The sequence below is a fragment of the Coptis chinensis genome, chromosome 5 (assembly GCF_015680905.1).
Source record: "Coptis chinensis isolate HL-2020 chromosome 5, ASM1568090v1, whole genome shotgun sequence".
Classification (NCBI taxonomy): Eukaryota; Viridiplantae; Streptophyta; class Magnoliopsida; order Ranunculales; family Ranunculaceae; genus Coptis; species Coptis chinensis.
Genome location: NC_141460.1, coordinates 67,786,661 through 67,804,328, shown reverse-complemented (window position 1 = coordinate 67,804,328; position 17,668 = coordinate 67,786,661). Strand labels below are relative to the sequence as shown.

Sequence of the window (17,668 nt, the reverse complement as noted above, 5' to 3'; positions counted from 1 at the left end):
TATCCGCTTAACAACATCCGGAAAACAAGAAATGAAGCCAAGTTTGAGCAAAGGGCACCAAACGGGGAAAGAACCATTAGAAGAAGTGTGAAATTTGGAGGCCAACCGCATCAATAGCTTTGAAGAGAATAAAAAACAGAATGAGATCTCTAACCCCCCTGAGCTTATTTTAGATAGAGTTAACTATGATATGGATGCACTATTCCCAGTGATTCCTAATGATTGTGTTAATTTAAGATTTGATGTCGCTTTTTTTAGGGCTTGCTTTCGAGAGAGGCGAAATGGGACACAAGCATGGGACTCGGAAGGCAAAGTGATAGGGGCAGGCATTAGGAAATTCAAAGCCAAATCTGCAGAGGAAGCAGAGATGGTTGCAGCTGAAGTGGCAATAGGACTGGCCATTGCTTTTGGATGGAATGAAGTGTATATAGAAGGAGACTGTTCAGAGGTTATAAAGGCACTTAATAGCCAGTCGTGTTCATGGGTGTATGAGAGCTTGAGAGACTATGTAGTCCGTTCAACTCATTTTTTTGAGTTCTGTAAATTTGATTGGATAAAGGGGAGTCTAATGGTGAGGCTCATCGGGTTAGCACAATGGGCCTTCCATATGCAACAAAGGGAGAAGCTACCATTTTGTATCCTAACAAACAAGATAACCCCTGTAATGCTGTAATGCTTTAATTCTATAAATATATGTGGTATTATCGAAAAAAAAAAAAAGTGTTAAAATGAAATGAACATAGCTTAAAAAAATATAGCATTCAACAAATTTTACATTCTCATTATTTTAAGGCAATACCATTTGTTTTTCCACATTTTGTAAAAAACTTCCAGTAGGTTGTGATCTGTTTTGGGCCTTAGTGGGCCTTAAACTAGTCCATAGATCCATTTCCCGCCAAAAACACACAATTCTTCCCGCCCATCTCTGTCTTTTTCTCTCCTCCCAAACACTCATTTCACACCAACCATGAAAGACTTAGATTTCGATGCTGATAGAGGTACCCCCTCAAATATATATCTCTTTGCCATTTTTTTTTTTAACTAACTTTATTTATTTATTTATTTTTTTCTGTCAACAGCTCTTGCAAGAGACTTTCTCTTAAACTATGCCGATGCAAATGGTGAATCCAAATATCTCAACTTACTTGTAAGTACACCCCCCCCATTTATATAAAAATTTACACCTATTTTTTTCTAAACTCCCCAAACTTTTAATAATTTTGATTATTCAAATTTGTCAGCAAGATGTCGCCAATCATAAACTCCGTTCAGTCCAAATTGATCTCGAAGATCTATTCAATGTAAGATTACCTACAACCCCTTTTAATATTTTCCAATTTTGAACTCAAATTTGTGTAAAGTTTTGATTTTTATGTGTGTTTTTATTTAGTATAAAGATTTGGATGAAGAGTTTTTTAGAAGAGTTATGGAGAATACGCGTAGATATCTCGGTGTTTTTGCGGAAGCTATTGATACGGTAATGCCGGAACCAACTGAGGCTTTTCCAGATGATGATCATGATATTTTGATGACACAAAGAATGGAAGATGATTCCGAGAAAGCGGATGGGCCTGATCCCAAACAGAGAATGCCTCCTGAGATTAAACGTTTCTAGTAAGATAATAAAAAAACCCCTTTGTTTTGTAGATATTTACAACTTTTGATGATTTATAGAATAAAGTAAATAATAAATTAGATTCCAATGTCAGCTCCCAGTGATTTATATCTATATTTTGATACTAGATATTCTCTTTTACTGGTTCCATCAGCAAGTGTGTTAAAGACCGACTTCAAAATATGTTTGTTAATGTGTCACCTTGGGTAATGCAGTGAAGTTTATATAAAAGCTTCTTCAAAAGAGCCCATTTTTACTATCAGAGAGGTTAAGGCTTCCTACATCGGTCAGCTTGTTAGAATTTCAGGTATTGTAACCCGTTGTTCAGATGTCAAGCCACTGATGCAGGTGTCTGTTTATACATGCGAAGACTGCGGCTTTGAAATTTATCAGGTGATTGTATAAAATGACCTGTTAGTTTCCCCTGTTTTCTGATCTAGTAGTTAAGTACTTAGAAAATTATCAGTTTTATAGAGTTCAATAATGATTTTTTTCTATTTTGTAACATTATCAGGAAGTCACTGCTCGGATCTTCATGCCTCTATTTGAGTGCCCATCTAAACGCTGTCAAATAAACAATGCAAAAGGGAATCTCATCCTTCAGCTAAGAGCTTCAAAGTTTTTGAAGTTTCAGGAGGTATTCTCTATGCATTTCTAAATTTTACAAGTTTGTTGAAGTCTTTAGCTTTACTTTGAGTAAAATATTTGTGCTTTTGCAGGCAAAGATCCAAGAATTAGCCGAGCATGTCCCAAAAGGTCATATTCCAAGGTCCATGACTGTTCATCTCAGAGGAGAACTCACCAGGAAGGTGAGCTGATATTTTATTATTGTAGCGAATGAATTGATCTATGGGAGCATTAATGTTTCTTATGAAATTATAAGTGTTATTTAAGCTAACTCTGTGTTCATTATAACAAGAAAATGCTTCCACATAAAATTTGTTTTTAACTTTTATATTAAATCGCTGTTGTCTCAAGTTTCAAGGGCCCACTCATGATGTGTTCTTAAAAGGTCATTTTTGTCCCTGTAGCATGTTATAAACTTGTAATGAATGTTTTTGTGTAAGATACATTATAGATTAAGCAAAACAAAACTAATACAAGCTATAGTGGTTCATTCTTAAGGACCATATTCATCGAACAATGCCCTGGAAGTTATGTTCTCCGCAAAAATCTACAATTGTGAATACACCTCAGATTTTGGCTTGAAATATGTCAAGCTCTGACTCCAAAATCAACAAGGAAAATTAACACGGATGCTCAATCAGAAAAAGAAGCTTGAGCACTTGACCTTTATTTTCAGGGTGCTCATGCCATAAATTCTTGGAATTCCTTTCCTTCAGTAGACCTACCCCTTCTCATTCAAACACCAGGACCCTTCATGCTTCATAGAGTTGTATGCATACACAGGGATAACAGTATACTTGTAATACAAATGCATAATGTGTGGTTAAAAGCATTGATAATGCTATTCTTTTGGAGCATGGAAGTATTGTTGTTTTGTCTTCCCATTGTTTGCATTAATCACTGATGATAGTTAAGTGTTGTTGGACTTGTGCAGGTTGCTCCTGGTGATGTTGTTGAACTCTCTGGCATTTTTCTTCCTATACCTTACATGGGATTTAGAGCAATGCGGGCAGGATTGGTTGCAGATACTTACTTGGAAGCCATGTCTGTCAACCACTTCAAGAAAAAATATGAGGAGTAAGTAACCTGAAAAATATCTTTTTCTGTTCAATATGATATACCAAGATAGGAGATTGCCTTCAGATTAAGTTGCTTGCTGAATACTCATTACTAGGAACTTGAAAAGTATGACTTAAAACTTTATGTAGCTATAGTTGGATGACAGATGAGTGTGTGAAATGTAACAGAACTATAAGAGGCCCTGCCCAGCCTCATACACAAATCTAAAGAATTTTCAATGAACTGCTTTATATAATCTATATTGTTACTGCTTTTGGAGCTTCCTTGAAAGCCAACAATTCTTTTTGCACGAAGAGATTCAAATTTGCATGCAGAGGACAATTTGGTTGTGTTTAATTACCAATTTATACAACTTACATCGGTGAATTTCACACTTGTGACAATGTTTTTTTTTTCTCTCATTGCAAATTCATACAACGTACTACCAAGATTTCACAAGTTATACAAATTGCTGTGATGCTGACAGACATTAGTTTACAGAAAAATTTCGTAACTAGTTTACAGGCAAAATTAAAGAAATGAATTTACAATAAATGCATTACAAGGATGTATGTAGCTTTACTTGGTTTTATAAAAACAATTTTGCCAACAAATTGTTTTAGTAATTTCAGGGATTTTCAGTGAGCTAATGTCTGTCCAGCGCGCCTTAGCTATTTGTTTAACTTGTGAAATTTTAAAGCACGTTATTGTGAATTTGCAAAAAAAGAAAAAAGCACGTTGTCAAGAAGTGTGAAATGCACCATAGTATGTTGTATAAGTTGGTACTTAATTGGTTACGGGTACACATTTTTGGTTGTTTATCATTATTTAGGCCAAAAATTTGATTGAAACTTGTATATGAAAAGTCGGAAGTATATGAATTTGTCTGCTTTTAGCAATTGATAGAGATAAGTTCAATTAAGTTGTAAAAGTCACTGACTGTGCAGGTTGAAATGTACATACTATAACATGCTGCAGTTTGTATTTAACACGATCATTTTTGACCTCATGTAGCCAGTAACGCTATTTGTTTTTCCTGTTGTATAAAATGTGATCTGTTTTTATACAGAGTATGAAAATTTCAGCAATTTGTTTCTGTGCATTGGATTTTATCATTTTAATATCGTTTTGGGAGGCCCTGTTACCGTTTTGGGATGCACAATTAACAGCTCAGAGTCTCCATTGGAGTTTTGGATGTTTAGTCAAGTCTGTACTTGGTAATTATAGTCAGTAGAGGCAGAGACATAATACATGGTCTTTAGTGCACGATGGTTTCAAGATTTCAAATAATTAACACCCATATTTGTAACAAAAGTAAACCCAAGAGTGGTCGATTAGTGGCGAGCCTTTGGATCAAAATTGGTACCTCATATCTGAGTATTGTTCCAATGCCCAAGTTAATGGTGCTTAGTGGGATGGAATGATTCCAGGGATCAGACCTCCTATTAGACTGAGAAGACTCACCTAGCATAGATTATTCTTATTCTGCTATAAATATAGTGAAAATATCTTATTGCTAATGAAGAAGAGAGTTTGGAGAGAAAAAGAGGACTTAGTTGGTTTCCGGGGTGGGCTGAGCCGTACTCGGGAGATGTCCTTTAGAACTGTAACAAATATATTTTAGAAAAGAATAATATAAGGAAAATTTGGCTTTCAACGTGGCAATATAACTGAGAAATTTAGGTTACCACAGGAAACACAGACTACGGAGTATGTTGATAATTATCCATGTTGGTTGTGTATTAGTTGTCAAACTTTCATACTATAACCGAGAGCTTGTTGAGTATGCATTGTTTCTGATGGAAATGATTCCATGGATTGGTAAAATCCATGGATATTGATGTAGCCTGAGATCAATATATTGATGTAGCATTTGGGAAGCCTGAGAGTCGATTAAACCCGAGAAAAAGGCTTATGATTAGTCCAAGTCTCCTCCAAAGGGCATAGGTCTACTCCACCTTAATCAGTATTCATCAGCTTGCTTCTGCCTGGACTATCATGTGGACCGGTGGCCCTTGTGGTTAAAATCTGGATAGCGTCAAATATAGTTTTGTTCTGTTAGTTGGAGTTCACGATAGGTGAATATATTACTTAAGAAATGAGCTTCGACCAGATATTTGACCTATGTGTTTAGGGTAGCGGACCGTTCATTTGAGCTTAGGATAGTCGATTTGTGGGATTGTTGTTTCTTTTCGAGGTTAGATCAGTGTCTTAGATTTATGCGTCAAGTAATTTCTTGATGTCCTGTCGAAGTGATGATAAGTCATCATTAACGTTTCTTGGTTGGAGGAGTTTTTGGTCACGGATTTCTTTCACTAGCAAACAATCTCTAGGGTTGTGTCCTGCCTTTGCGATTCCCAAAAGTTTGCAAAAAGTGGTTTGTTATTCATCTTCATTAGTGTCAGGAAAATTTGGAACACATTTATTGACTATGTGGCACCAAAGACGTACACGTTAACAAGGCAAGATTCAGAAAATGCTACTGGTAGTTGCTTCTCACGAAAACTCCTGGCGTAATCATTGTTATGCTCTCTGAGGTTCTGGGGAAGTTGGGTTAGTTCATTGATGGTGGTTGGTGAACTTTTAGTGAAATTTATAGTAAGTGATCAGAAGGAGCTCTGCAGTAGAGCTGTATTCTTTGCCAATGGATGTTTTTGATTTTTGTCCGCTTATGAGGTTTTGGGTAAAGGGCCAACTTCATCTATTTGGAAATCAGAAGCAGAGATGTGAATGCCTAGCATAGATAAAATTTGTTTGTACAAACCTCAAATAATGTTTTTTTCAATTTATTTTTACATGTCACTACCAACAACACAAACAGCGTTTAAATCTTGGATGGCTTCTCTAGGAGTTAAATTATACTCTGGTGATATTTCCTTGTAAAGACTTCCATCACTAGTCTTGGATGGTTGTACGCTAGGTGCCATTTGGAAAACTGCTTTTCTGTCTAGCCATCCCAGTTTTGGATCGACCTCAAAATCATCTTAACTCGGACGTTCCCGAACTCTAATTTCAAATAAAAAGTTTTCCACTTCTTGCACATGTCATGTTTCAATAGGATTGAAATCCACTAGGTTAGCAGAAGAGAAATGCTTAGCTCATATACTTCACTTTCTAGTATAAATGACCATTTGGTTATGTAAGAGTGCTTGCTGGGTGGTAAGAAAGAATTCTTGAAAGCTGATAGTTTAAACAACGGAAATTTAGGGATTTAGGTGAAATGAGTATAACCTTTATGTGTAGGCAGTTGGTGATTGGCTCTGCGGAGCTGATTGGGTGACCTATGCCATCAGGTTCCATATGTTTAATAGGTAGTCTGGAAAGTTAGCTGAAGTCATACTGGAAGTGCATCGAGGTGGATTCAATATTGTCTGGTAGTCTTAAAACGTCTCAAAGATGTAGCCAGGTACTTAAAGCGGCTCTTCCTCAAGGCTTTTTTACTAACTTTTCATCAATGTACAATAGAATGGGCTATCTCATTTCAGTCATTTGAATTTCATGACTTTTTCGCTGAGTTTGCACCGTTATTTTTTATCTATGCGCCTATGCATATATATTGACATAAATCCACTAGAAAGTAGCCTTGGATATCATACAATGGGCTTGAATTTGTGATAATGTGTTGGAACTTTACTCTCAGAGGAGAAAATTTGACTAATCTTGCCGACATAATTGAAATGATGCACACATGAGAAGTGATTCTGGTTGGTTTGGCTTCACCAAATGCATTCCAGACATTCATAATAGCTATTCTGGCACGAATGTCTTTCCATTTATTAATCATATATAGAAAGAAAACGAGCTCACAAAGGAAGTATCAGAAGAGTCATACAGTTGTCAACATGACGAGTTATTTCTCTATACAGGTATGAACTTAAAGGCGATGAGGAAGAGCAGATTGCTAGGTTAGCCGAGGACGGAGACATCTATAATAAGTTATCGCGGTCTTTAGCCCCTGAAATATTTGGCCATGAAGATGTCAAAAAAGCTCTACTTCTTCTTCTTGTAGGTGCTCCTCACCGGCAATTGAAAGACGGTATGAAGGTAAATATATCTGAAACAAACTGGTGTTTATTGTACTTTCATTGAGCTAATCTATAATCAGTTCAATTAAAGTAATAGATGAATTAAATTTGTTTTTTCTATTTCAAAAATATATCAATTATTTGATAGATATAAGGAACTGAAGTACATATTGGGGATTTTAAGTTCTTGGGTTTCCCGTAAAGCTCATGGCTATAAGTTCTAACTTTATACTGTCTTACTATTTATGAATTTAATACTCTACTGAAAACTAGATTTCATTCAGAATCTGCATTTCCGATGATAACTTGAAATTTTGAATGTTTCTGATGTATATCCAGATCTATTTATATCCATCTCTATCATGTTTACTTGGGTAAAGGTGTTCATGTGTAAACGTATCTGGAAATGCAGATCAGAGGAGACCTGCATGTTTGTTTGATGGGGGATCCTGGGGTTGCAAAAAGTCAGCTTCTTAAGCACATAATCAATGTTGCACCAAAGGGGAGTATACACTACAGGCAGAGGAAGCAGTGGGGTTGGTCTAACGCTGCTGTCCAGAAAGATCCAGTTACAAATGAGATGGTTCTTGAAGGTGGAGCTCTGGTAAGATTTGTCATTTATGACAACTGCTTGTATTTCCGTCTCCCTTAAAACACATTTTCTCAAGAAATTCATGCTAAAACCATCTTGTGTATTATAAAACGAACATCTTATGTATTGCTATGCTACTACGCCAAACACCTGGATCAAATGATGCTGTTGTACCGTCAGGCACTTGTATATAGATTATAGATGTAAAATTATGTCCACGGATAGTCCAATCTGTATCTGCGCTGTAGCCACACTGAATAGAGTCTGTTTCTTCCGTATGGTGTGTTGTGTGTTTGTGAGTGTAAGTAAAAATGTATACGACACAAATTCACATTTACAAAGTTGTAACCTGGAGTGGTTTAATATGAAACTAAGATAATTGTGAATCAAGGAATTTAATTAATGACAATTTGTTGCTCATAATCCTGTGACAAGGACACTTGTCCTCATATATCGAAACTGTCGGTCGTTACTTACTAACAGATATATGGAGAAATCCTAGGCTCCTATGTCTAGTTTATAGTTTCAAAGGAACTTACGGAACTTAAAGAGAAAACATGTGGTGCAGGTTCTCGCAGATATGGGGATATGTGCCATTGATGAGTTTGACAAGATGGAAGAGTCAGATCGAACAGCAATCCATGAAGTGATGGAGCAGCAAACTGTCAGCATTGCAAAGGCTGGGATCACCACTTCCCTGAATGCAAGAACTGCAGTTCTAGCTGCCGCCAACCCTGCCTGGTACAATTCTGTTTTGATAACTTGAATAAGTGCACATTATGAAGTAGTTCCATTTGTATTAAAATATAGCGGCAGTGATCTAGTAAAATTTTGTAAACTATGTTGAAGAAGTTAATATCTTTGGCAGACAGCGCTTGTTGATATTTTGAAAGTAACTAGGTAGCTTTAACAGTATATAGTGTTATTTGTTAAACCCAAAATTTTAACTCAAAAATATGTTTAACTATGTTATTAAAGGGGAAGATATGATATGCGGAGGACCCCAGCGGAAAACATAAATCTTCCTCCAGCTTTGTTGTCACGTTTTGACCTTTTGTGGCTGATACTAGACCGGGCAGATATGGACAATGACCTTGAATTAGCCAGACATGTTGTATATGTTCATCAGAATAAAGAATCTCCTGCTCTTGGATTTGCTCCACTGGAACCGTCTGTTCTTAGGTAACTCTACAAGATTCTACCCCAAGAGAACAAACTCAAATTCTTGAAATATCTTGTTTGATTACCTCTCTAAGCTTTTTACTGTTGTCTAATTTAGATATGTTTTCTATTGTGCCAAATTGCTTATCTTTTAAATGAAGTGCCATTAGAATGTTGATAATTCCACTCTAAATTCTTTCAATTGATTTTGAAAAGATTGCCACCTTTTTTTTTTTTTTTTTTATTTGATCGGTAAATTGTGCATGTTTGCAAAGAGGGCACTCGTGATGTGTCGAAATCTGCCATAATGTATGTTATTTTTTTTCCAATCCATTTTCAGTTTCCTATACAATGCAGTTATCAACAGTTTGTGAAGTGAGTTAACCTTCAGGAGAGGACTGCTTTCATTTATACTTATACCTTGCCTTGACTCTGATTACCAGGGCTTATATTTCCGCTGCTAGGAAAGTGTCCCCATACGTCCCAAAGGACCTAGAAGAGTATATTGCAAGTGCATACTCTGGTATCCGCCAAGATGAAGCAAAAACAAGTGCACCCCACTCCTATAATGACTGTGCTTAACCCTACTCAGCATTCTATGGATATCCTCTGTAAGTCATAGCTCCTTACTGTTTCTGTTCCCTTATTTCAAATACATTCATTCTACAGCCATATTCCATATTCATGAAATCGGGTTATTATGTGCTGGATGGTACAATTGCTTAACTTGACTGAGTTACATCTTTACAGGCTCTAGCAAGGCTCAGGTTTTCAGAAACTGTAGCTCAGAGTGATGTGGATGAGGCTCTGAGGTTGATGCAGATGTCAAAGTTCTCCTGTATTCTGATGATAGACAGAAATCTGGTTTAGATGCAATATCTGACATCTACTCAATCCCTGCGAGATGAAGCAGCAAGGACGAACAAGTTGGACGTAAGCTATGCCGATGCACTCAACTGGATCTCAAGAAAGGTAAGTTGATTTTTCTCATATCAAACAAGAAAACAGATTTTTATCATCTAAGACACAGACTACTATGCTACTACGGTTTCACTCAATCAACTGGATGTCCGACTCTAAAACCAATGCCAATTTCGAAATAGATTTCTGTTATTCTGGTCGAATGGCATGGGAAACCATTCTACCAGCAGAAGATAGATGATGAGATCACCATAAGACCTAGTTAACTGAAGGTGTCTACCAGACTGGGGATTACCTGATGGTTTGGATGGTTGAACCAAACAATGGTTGGACTATGTGCCACAAAGTCTATTACCCAGAAAATGAGATTGTAAGAAACGGATAATGATCTCTGTTCTTCCAACATATAAGAAACGGATAATGATCTCTGTTCTTCCAACATAAAAATGCAGCAAGTGTTCAGGACTCTTTGTTAAGTGGATCCCATCAAGGATCTCTTTATTTTTTTCGTTGAAAAACTTTATTTATTTTTTCTTATTAAAAAATTAGCAAGAGATAATACAAAACAATAATTGTTTATCAACCTATCATTAGCACATTACAGTAGAAATAAGGGATGACTCTGCTTCACACTATCAACCTATCATTAGCACCTCCCCTGTACATCATTTGGTAAATCTACGAAGGTTACCGATTATGCCAAATAATAGTTAGATTTCCTCTATCTTTTTCTCTAGTTAGATTGGCTTCCCTCTTGCATGAACTGGGTCACTGGCTTCTACTTATTTCTAATTGGCTCCTGTTAAATATGTTTGATCATTGTTGGTCACAAGTTGCAGTAGCCAAGTTTCACCAAAAATATGTTCCCACAGTCCCATTATGATATTGATGAATTTTGATGTGTTGCATGTCAATAGGGATACAGTGAAGCTCAATTGAAGGAATGCTTGGAGGAATATGCAGCTCTGAATGTTTGGCAGATCCATCCCAACACATTTGACATCCGTTTCATTGATGCCTGATCCCGGGGAAAACACACGATGCGGCTTTTATGATTTATATCCCGAAATGAAGAAATTTGATTGGATATAGCTGGTTGAGGAAGGCTAAATATTCCTCGTCAACTAACAGTCAAGCTGCAATCAGTGTGCAAAGTTCTTAGCTTACATCCTCTGTTCTAATGTTCAGAACGACTAGAAAAGCAATAGCTGCAAATGTAAGGACAAAGGGACGAATGCCAATATAATTCATCATATCGAATTCGCTGAAAGATGATGTCTGGCAATATGTGGCATGTCATGTAGTTGTAACTTTTAGTTAAAGCAGAACTCTGGTTGGTGTTTAGCTTGCAGCCAATTTTAGAATTCTAAGGAGCTTGATATGGATTTATTAATTCTAAGGAGCTTGATATCAACTCCTATTTAGACCGGAATGATATTTCAAATGTCTTGTCCACATGTGGAGAAATTGACAAGGGCTAGTCATCCTGGTACTATACTTAGAAGTTAGAAGCGCAGGTGACTTGAGGCGGGTTATCTTTTAGTTAATAAGCCGTTCTATTCTAGATTCACCGGGCTCACGTGTGTAATTCAGTCACAAGTCACAACTGGGGTGTCTTCTTATTCACCTATTGATCCATTAATAGCTAGTTTGTGAAGAAATTTAGGCTGGTAATAAGATGATATTGTCATTCGGCCATTGCAAATTTCGAAAGCAGAAGCTGTAAGTTAAAAATTTAGCAGACACTTGAGAAACTTATAATCCATCTCATGATTGAGTTGTCTGGTTATGAAGTTGTGATCTGGGGCAGGACATGCAGTGACAAACGTAGGCTTGCCTCCAGCCTCTAATTTGCACTACGTTCCCTACATACTCCATGTAGGGACGAAGTGGACCGGACAAAATCACAGTACCGACCAACTACATCCAACAACTCATATTTATGTAATTATCAATTTGGACATCAGGACCTTGGAGGTGACCATAGATCTTTCAGTTCTCACGATTGAACTATGTATAAATAAGGGACTAAAGAATTACTGTTGATACAATTCAAAATCATAATGCCACAATAAAAAAGTGCCGCTAACTGCAGCAAATGGACTGCTCTCAATAACAAAATAATGCCAACTTTTCTCTTTTAGGGATATCGCAATTCTAACATATCAGTGACTCTCATTAGGACGCTTATTGAACTAACACATTAATGCCATGAGATATGGTCTTATGGCTAGATTTCTGGTCGAATTTGATTTGGCAATTAAGAACAACAGTTTTTTCGCACCAAGAACCGCAGACTATTGATTCTTATTGCCATGTACTTTGAATTCTGAGAGAAATGTAATGCCCGAGTCTTACTGATGTATCCATTAATTGGTCTTGAAAGCAACATTAGCAAGAGGATATCCTACATACATGTAACCGATATTATATAACAGTGAAACGATAAACGAGAGTTCCCAATCTTATGTAACAATGACTCCTCAGTGTTTATATAGGCACTAGTTTGAATATAGTAATTAAAATGAAATCAAACTTCTATAACCTCCTGTATATATGTAGAACCGTCCCTCAATACTTGCAAATAGTACGTGATGATCTGTGTTATAGCTGTAATGATACTGAATGGAAGGGTTAAGAATAGAGCTAAAACAACTGCCACTATCACTCCCGCCCCAGTAAGGAAGCTAGCTGCAACTGCTTACAATTCAAAGCCTTGACAAGTAAATATGGAGATTGCAATCACCAAACAACAATGACAAACATCATATGTTTGGCCATCATCACTGAACATATGTATCTATTTTGCTCTAAAAACCGAAAAACAACAACAAAATATAAACTTGGAGAAAACGATTACTGACTAAACCATCATCAAATTTCCATTGATTTTGGTGAGAAGTGAACACCTTCTTTCAAAATGTCAACTAAAATAGAGTCCCTATGCCCCTAATTTGTACGTGGACATCCCTTTAAGGAAATTTAGGACAACCACTTCCAGTCTCTATCTACAAAAAGGACCAAACAAATGTGAGAAACATTCTCACTCCCGCTCCCTTTACATGTTATATTCACCCCGCTCCCTTTACATACTCACTTCAACCACCTTCACATGTTCATCCCCTTGTCAGACCCTCCATGATCTGCAAGCTTTTCCCACTTCTCCAACGCTTGATCCAAGAATAACTCTGAAAAAGAAGAGTTTCTTTGGTGACACAGCAATCTGTTCTCGATATGTTCTTTAACAGGCAACACATTGACTGTTTCCTTGGACAATACTGCTCCATGGCCGTTGGATTCTCCACTGCTCCATGAAGACGTCGTATTGTTTGTACTTTGACTGTATTCAGTATCACTTGTACCGTTGTTGTTAATTGCTGCTTGTTCCTGCGATAACTGTAGAAGATTGCAGAAGGAATTCACTTTTGTCATCAGCTTCTGTTCATCAAAACACGTGTGTGTCTGTTCCTGTGCAAACTGGCGGAGATTGCTCATGGAATTCACTCTTGCCTTCACCTTTTGTTCATCAGAGAAGGTTGATGGCATTGAATCACCAAGTAGGTGGTCGTGGATCTCTTTTAGCAAAGTGTTGCTTGAAGGAGGCCTCTCTAATCCATTGCCTACCCTTAGTGGATAAGAATAATGATTCTGAAGAACTTGGTTGGTGGACTTCGCTTCATATATGTTCTGGCTGTTAATTGTTGCACCCATGCATAAAGTCCTTGGGTGCTCAATGTCTTGGTTTCCACCATGATTTTCCATTCGAGGGAACTCCATAACTAAGTCATCATAATTGCAAGTCATCAATTAACTGTCATAAATAATGATGATATACAAAATCACAAAACACTATACAGCTAAGTATCATTACCTGACAAGGGTGAGGCTAAATCTGAGTAAGTGACTGAGGGTCTTGGTGTTGGAACGAACATTTGAGCTTGCAGAAAAGGAACATAAGCAGGACCTTGGATACCAGCATACTGTGGAAACTGGATGATGGAGGGAAGTTCTGGTTGTGGTCTATTGAAGTCAATAGTGTAGTCTTGATTCCCAGACATGTTTAGCTGGAAGTAATGAGATCTGTTAACAGGGAAAGGTTGCAGGCTCAATTTCCTCAAGTCTTTATCACATTGTAGAATTTTTTCATAGTGCGGCTGGAGGGTACCCTCTTGGAATTGTAGATAGTGCCTCCTGAAGAAAGATCATGGCAGCCATGGACATTAGCTTAATAAACATACATTAAACATAACAAAAAAATTACATCAGAAATAAAAGGCTACAAAGTTGAATTCTAAATCTAATCACCCAGAGACTATTATATTAGTACCTATATCTTGTTGCTTGGCCTCCAGTAAAATCAGCTGAAGCTTGCCAATTAGTATGCTTTCGGGGTTGAGGATTCGTCTCTCTCATGAAAAGGGGTACATTTTTCAACTGCATGAGACCCAAATAGTGCCATTATCAAAATCAATTTTCCTAATAAAAAATCTCAACTTTTTTGAAAGAATACAAAGCTAGGCACAAAACCACTTGAGGTACGTAACGGGGGCTAACCTCAATCTCTAGAACATCATTATTATCTTTAGAGAAGGCTGCTCTAATTGCAGTAATATCCGACCATTGAATCTCTATCTTGCTCTTCAGCCCATTGTCCAACATTTCCCAGACTAGTTTGCGCTTTTGGTAATAACATTTAGCTACTAAATCCAATTCGCGTTTTGCATGTCTCTGCAAAAAAAAATAGTTGCAATGTTAAGCTTTTACCAAATACTTCCTAGCTAGTGATGATATTCGATCCATGCATGTTAAAAAAGTTGAAGTAAAGAAGCTACCTCCCAAGAACCAATTCTAAGCAACTTGGCATTGAAATTAACAGCTTTATACTTTTCATCAGCGTCCTTTTTCCGACGTTTCTCAGAACTAGTTTTCTCAAAACTAGTTTTGGTTTCTTCTAATGACAGCGCTGCCTCGAGCAAATCAATAAAAGATGGAGTTTTTGTCAGTTTCAATCCTATAGGACTAGATTCCGTTGACACACTCAATAGTCCTCCATCCTGCCATTGAACATAGTAAGTAAGCAACCCGCTTTACCATTGAACACAAAGTCAAAAAAAAAAAAAAAAAAGGATTCAAAGAAGCAAGAACAAGTGTGAAAAACACCACATGCAGTACTATACCTGATGATGGTAATGATTTTCATGAAGGCCCCTGCGTTTAACTCGCTTAGAATCAGACACCAAGCCATGGAACGGGAAGGCGTCTCGTTTCGTCATACCATTGTTGTTGTCCATACGGATGAAAGAATCTTGTAAGTCTTGATGGCACGTAGAAAAACCACCATGATCACTGTCTCTATTCTTCCATACAATACAACCACCATAACTTTCTTCTTGAATCATGGTTTGTTGTTTTGTTTTTCGTTTCCCGTTTTTTCAGATAAACTTTGCTATCCAAAACAACTGGAAACAAACAAAGAAGAAATAGAGAGTAAACTTGAAACCGAAAAACAGAAGAAACAAACACAAGGAATTTGAGTCTTCATAAAATTCCTTAATTAGTTTAGTTTATGACCAAGTTTGGGACTCCTATGACAGCCTAATCATCCTTTTTTATAATGAGAGAGAAAGAGTCCACCTATTTGATGAAGCCGTCATTTGTGTGCCATTTCGTTGGATTGGTTTCTTCTAGAATTTTAAACTCCTTATTTTTAGTTTTTTGTTAGCTTGTAAATAAGATTTTCTAGAATCTGTACTTTTTGTTTTACTTATATTGACTTGATTTGACCTTTTGGTGACCTGGATTTGTAATTTTAAAATAGATGGTAATTTAATACTCATTATTTTTTTCTTTGGCAATTTTATGTACCACAATTGTGGGTTAATACACCTTGTATTGTTGTTTTAATTTCTTCTAAATTAGGCAATTTAATACCCGTTAATTTGGTTTTTCTGAATTAGGAATAGGGTTTACGAGATGGTGAAAAACGTTGTTATAAGGTCCAATATATGAAGGATGATTCAAGTAATTCATAAGAATTGTGGAACCTTGCAAAAAATTTACGGTTAACAATGAGTTTAGAAATCTTTGTGTGCAAAAAACATTTCTAACGATAAGAGTAAATTATGATAGCTGGCCAAATTTGTTCCAACTGATAATTTGAAAGTTGATTGATCGAGTTTTGAGTTTACTAGCTAAGCTAGTCTCCTTTCAAACCAACAATGGCGCCCAAAATATCATGTGTGATGTTAATTTGTGTGGTAGATTTCTCCTAATCAGCAGAGACATTAAACAAATAATTATAAACCGCAAACAGATCATAATCAACAGCCAGTTATCAGCAATCAAAAGCAAAATAAACGCAAACCTCAAAATTCAAGCTGATTTATAAATTATAATTAAGAGCAAGTCGAATCTATATTGACTTCTAATATTAAAAAACTAGTTTTCAGGTATTCAATTGTTTATAATTTGAAGGTTGAATTCAGTAATTCACTATTTCTTCAAGCTTAATTAAGGCCATAGTGTCATGCCAAAAGGATTGGCGTCTTGTATATAGTAAGTAGGTTAGAGGGTCCCTTGCATCATTTGAAAATATCAGCATAAAAACGTGTCACATTTGCCAAGTGGACATAGCCTACTAATCATGATATTGATATTGAAGTTAACCCTCATAATATAATCACTTAGCAGATTCTTTATTAGGTGAAATAGATTGCAAGGAATGTTCTTGTTAGCCGTCGCCCACTTTATTTTCTTTGCGTCATATAAGTATATAACTGGTCCTAATCATCCTTTCTAATCTCTTAAAGATACAAATGTATAATAAGGCTAGAGTGTAATTATAAAGTGTGTGCAGGGTTTGTTTGTGTATTGGAAATTTAATTTGGTTCACTTATTTTTCTACTAAGCTAGTTAGCAAATAGGAATTAAGGAATGTGATTAACGATTATATTTGTGATTGTAATATATCATGCCGACAGAAGGTGAATAAGTGATAGATGAACTCATTTTATGCTATCTACATCAGTCACTGGCTACATCAGAGTCCACTACTTAGCTTTGACAGCATGACAGTACATTGATCAAATTATATAGATGCAGTACGAACACTGACATTCGATCTCTAAATGGCTGCCTAAATACCACAATTGTGTTTTCTATTTTGGGTGGAGCGTGCGTGTTGTTGGGGTTTTGTGGTGGTCCGTAGTCGTAGTGTGTTTGTGTGTGGCTGGGGAGTGGAGACTTTGGACTTTGGGTGATTTGCTAGAGCATTTTCAGATCAAGCTAGCCATCCACGATCCATGTGATTAGACATTAAGACAGAGCCAGAAAAGCTAAACGAGTGGCAAGTTAATAATAAAAATACTGGAACCCTAAACATATATCGCTAATATTTCATAAAATAGGATGTAAAATTGGTTGATAAAATTAAAAAATACCGGCGCCACATTAGATTTACAAAATAATGGAATACCTCTACTGCCAATTTAACCAACTGACAATATTTTTGGCCCTTTAAGAAAAACAATATTTTTGGCCTGGATAACTTCTCATTGTTGCCGTGTGCTATTATGTTAAATCATTTTCCTGTAAATTAGACTATGTCTTTTTAAAGTGCATCAATATGTGTAATTTCCTACATTTTGAAGTTTAATTTGAGAATAAATT

The 17,668-nt window shown here is 36.5% G+C and overlaps 1 protein-coding gene and 1 pseudogene across 2 annotated transcripts; one reads left to right on the top strand and one right to left on the bottom strand.

Annotated features, from left to right (window-relative positions):
* Positions 1–927: 927 nt before the first annotated feature.
* LOC147498506 (DNA replication licensing factor MCM7-like) lies at positions 928–11,344 on the top strand (annotated as a pseudogene). The gene is made up of 15 exons (XR_015194314.1): positions 928–998; positions 1,080–1,147; positions 1,242–1,301; positions 1,391–1,614; positions 1,831–2,008; positions 2,130–2,252; positions 2,335–2,424; positions 3,177–3,319; positions 7,168–7,345; positions 7,739–7,930; positions 8,487–8,659; positions 8,897–9,100; positions 9,523–9,690; positions 9,830–10,051; positions 10,918–11,344. The product of XR_015194314.1 is annotated as a DNA replication licensing factor MCM7-like (transcript).
* A 1,512-nt stretch (positions 11,345–12,856) lies between these two features.
* Positions 12,857–15,539, bottom strand: LOC147498505 (uncharacterized). The gene is made up of 6 exons (XM_086559056.1): positions 15,178–15,539; positions 14,833–15,054; positions 14,555–14,728; positions 14,328–14,434; positions 13,872–14,191; positions 12,857–13,779 (listed from the first exon to the last, which is right to left on the bottom strand). The coding sequence occupies exons 1-6, from the start codon at positions 15,397–15,399 to the stop codon at positions 13,109–13,111; spliced, it is 1,716 nt and encodes a 571-aa protein (XP_086415182.1). The 5' UTR covers positions 15,400–15,539; the 3' UTR covers positions 12,857–13,108.
* Between the last annotated feature and the right edge of the window lie 2,129 nt (positions 15,540–17,668).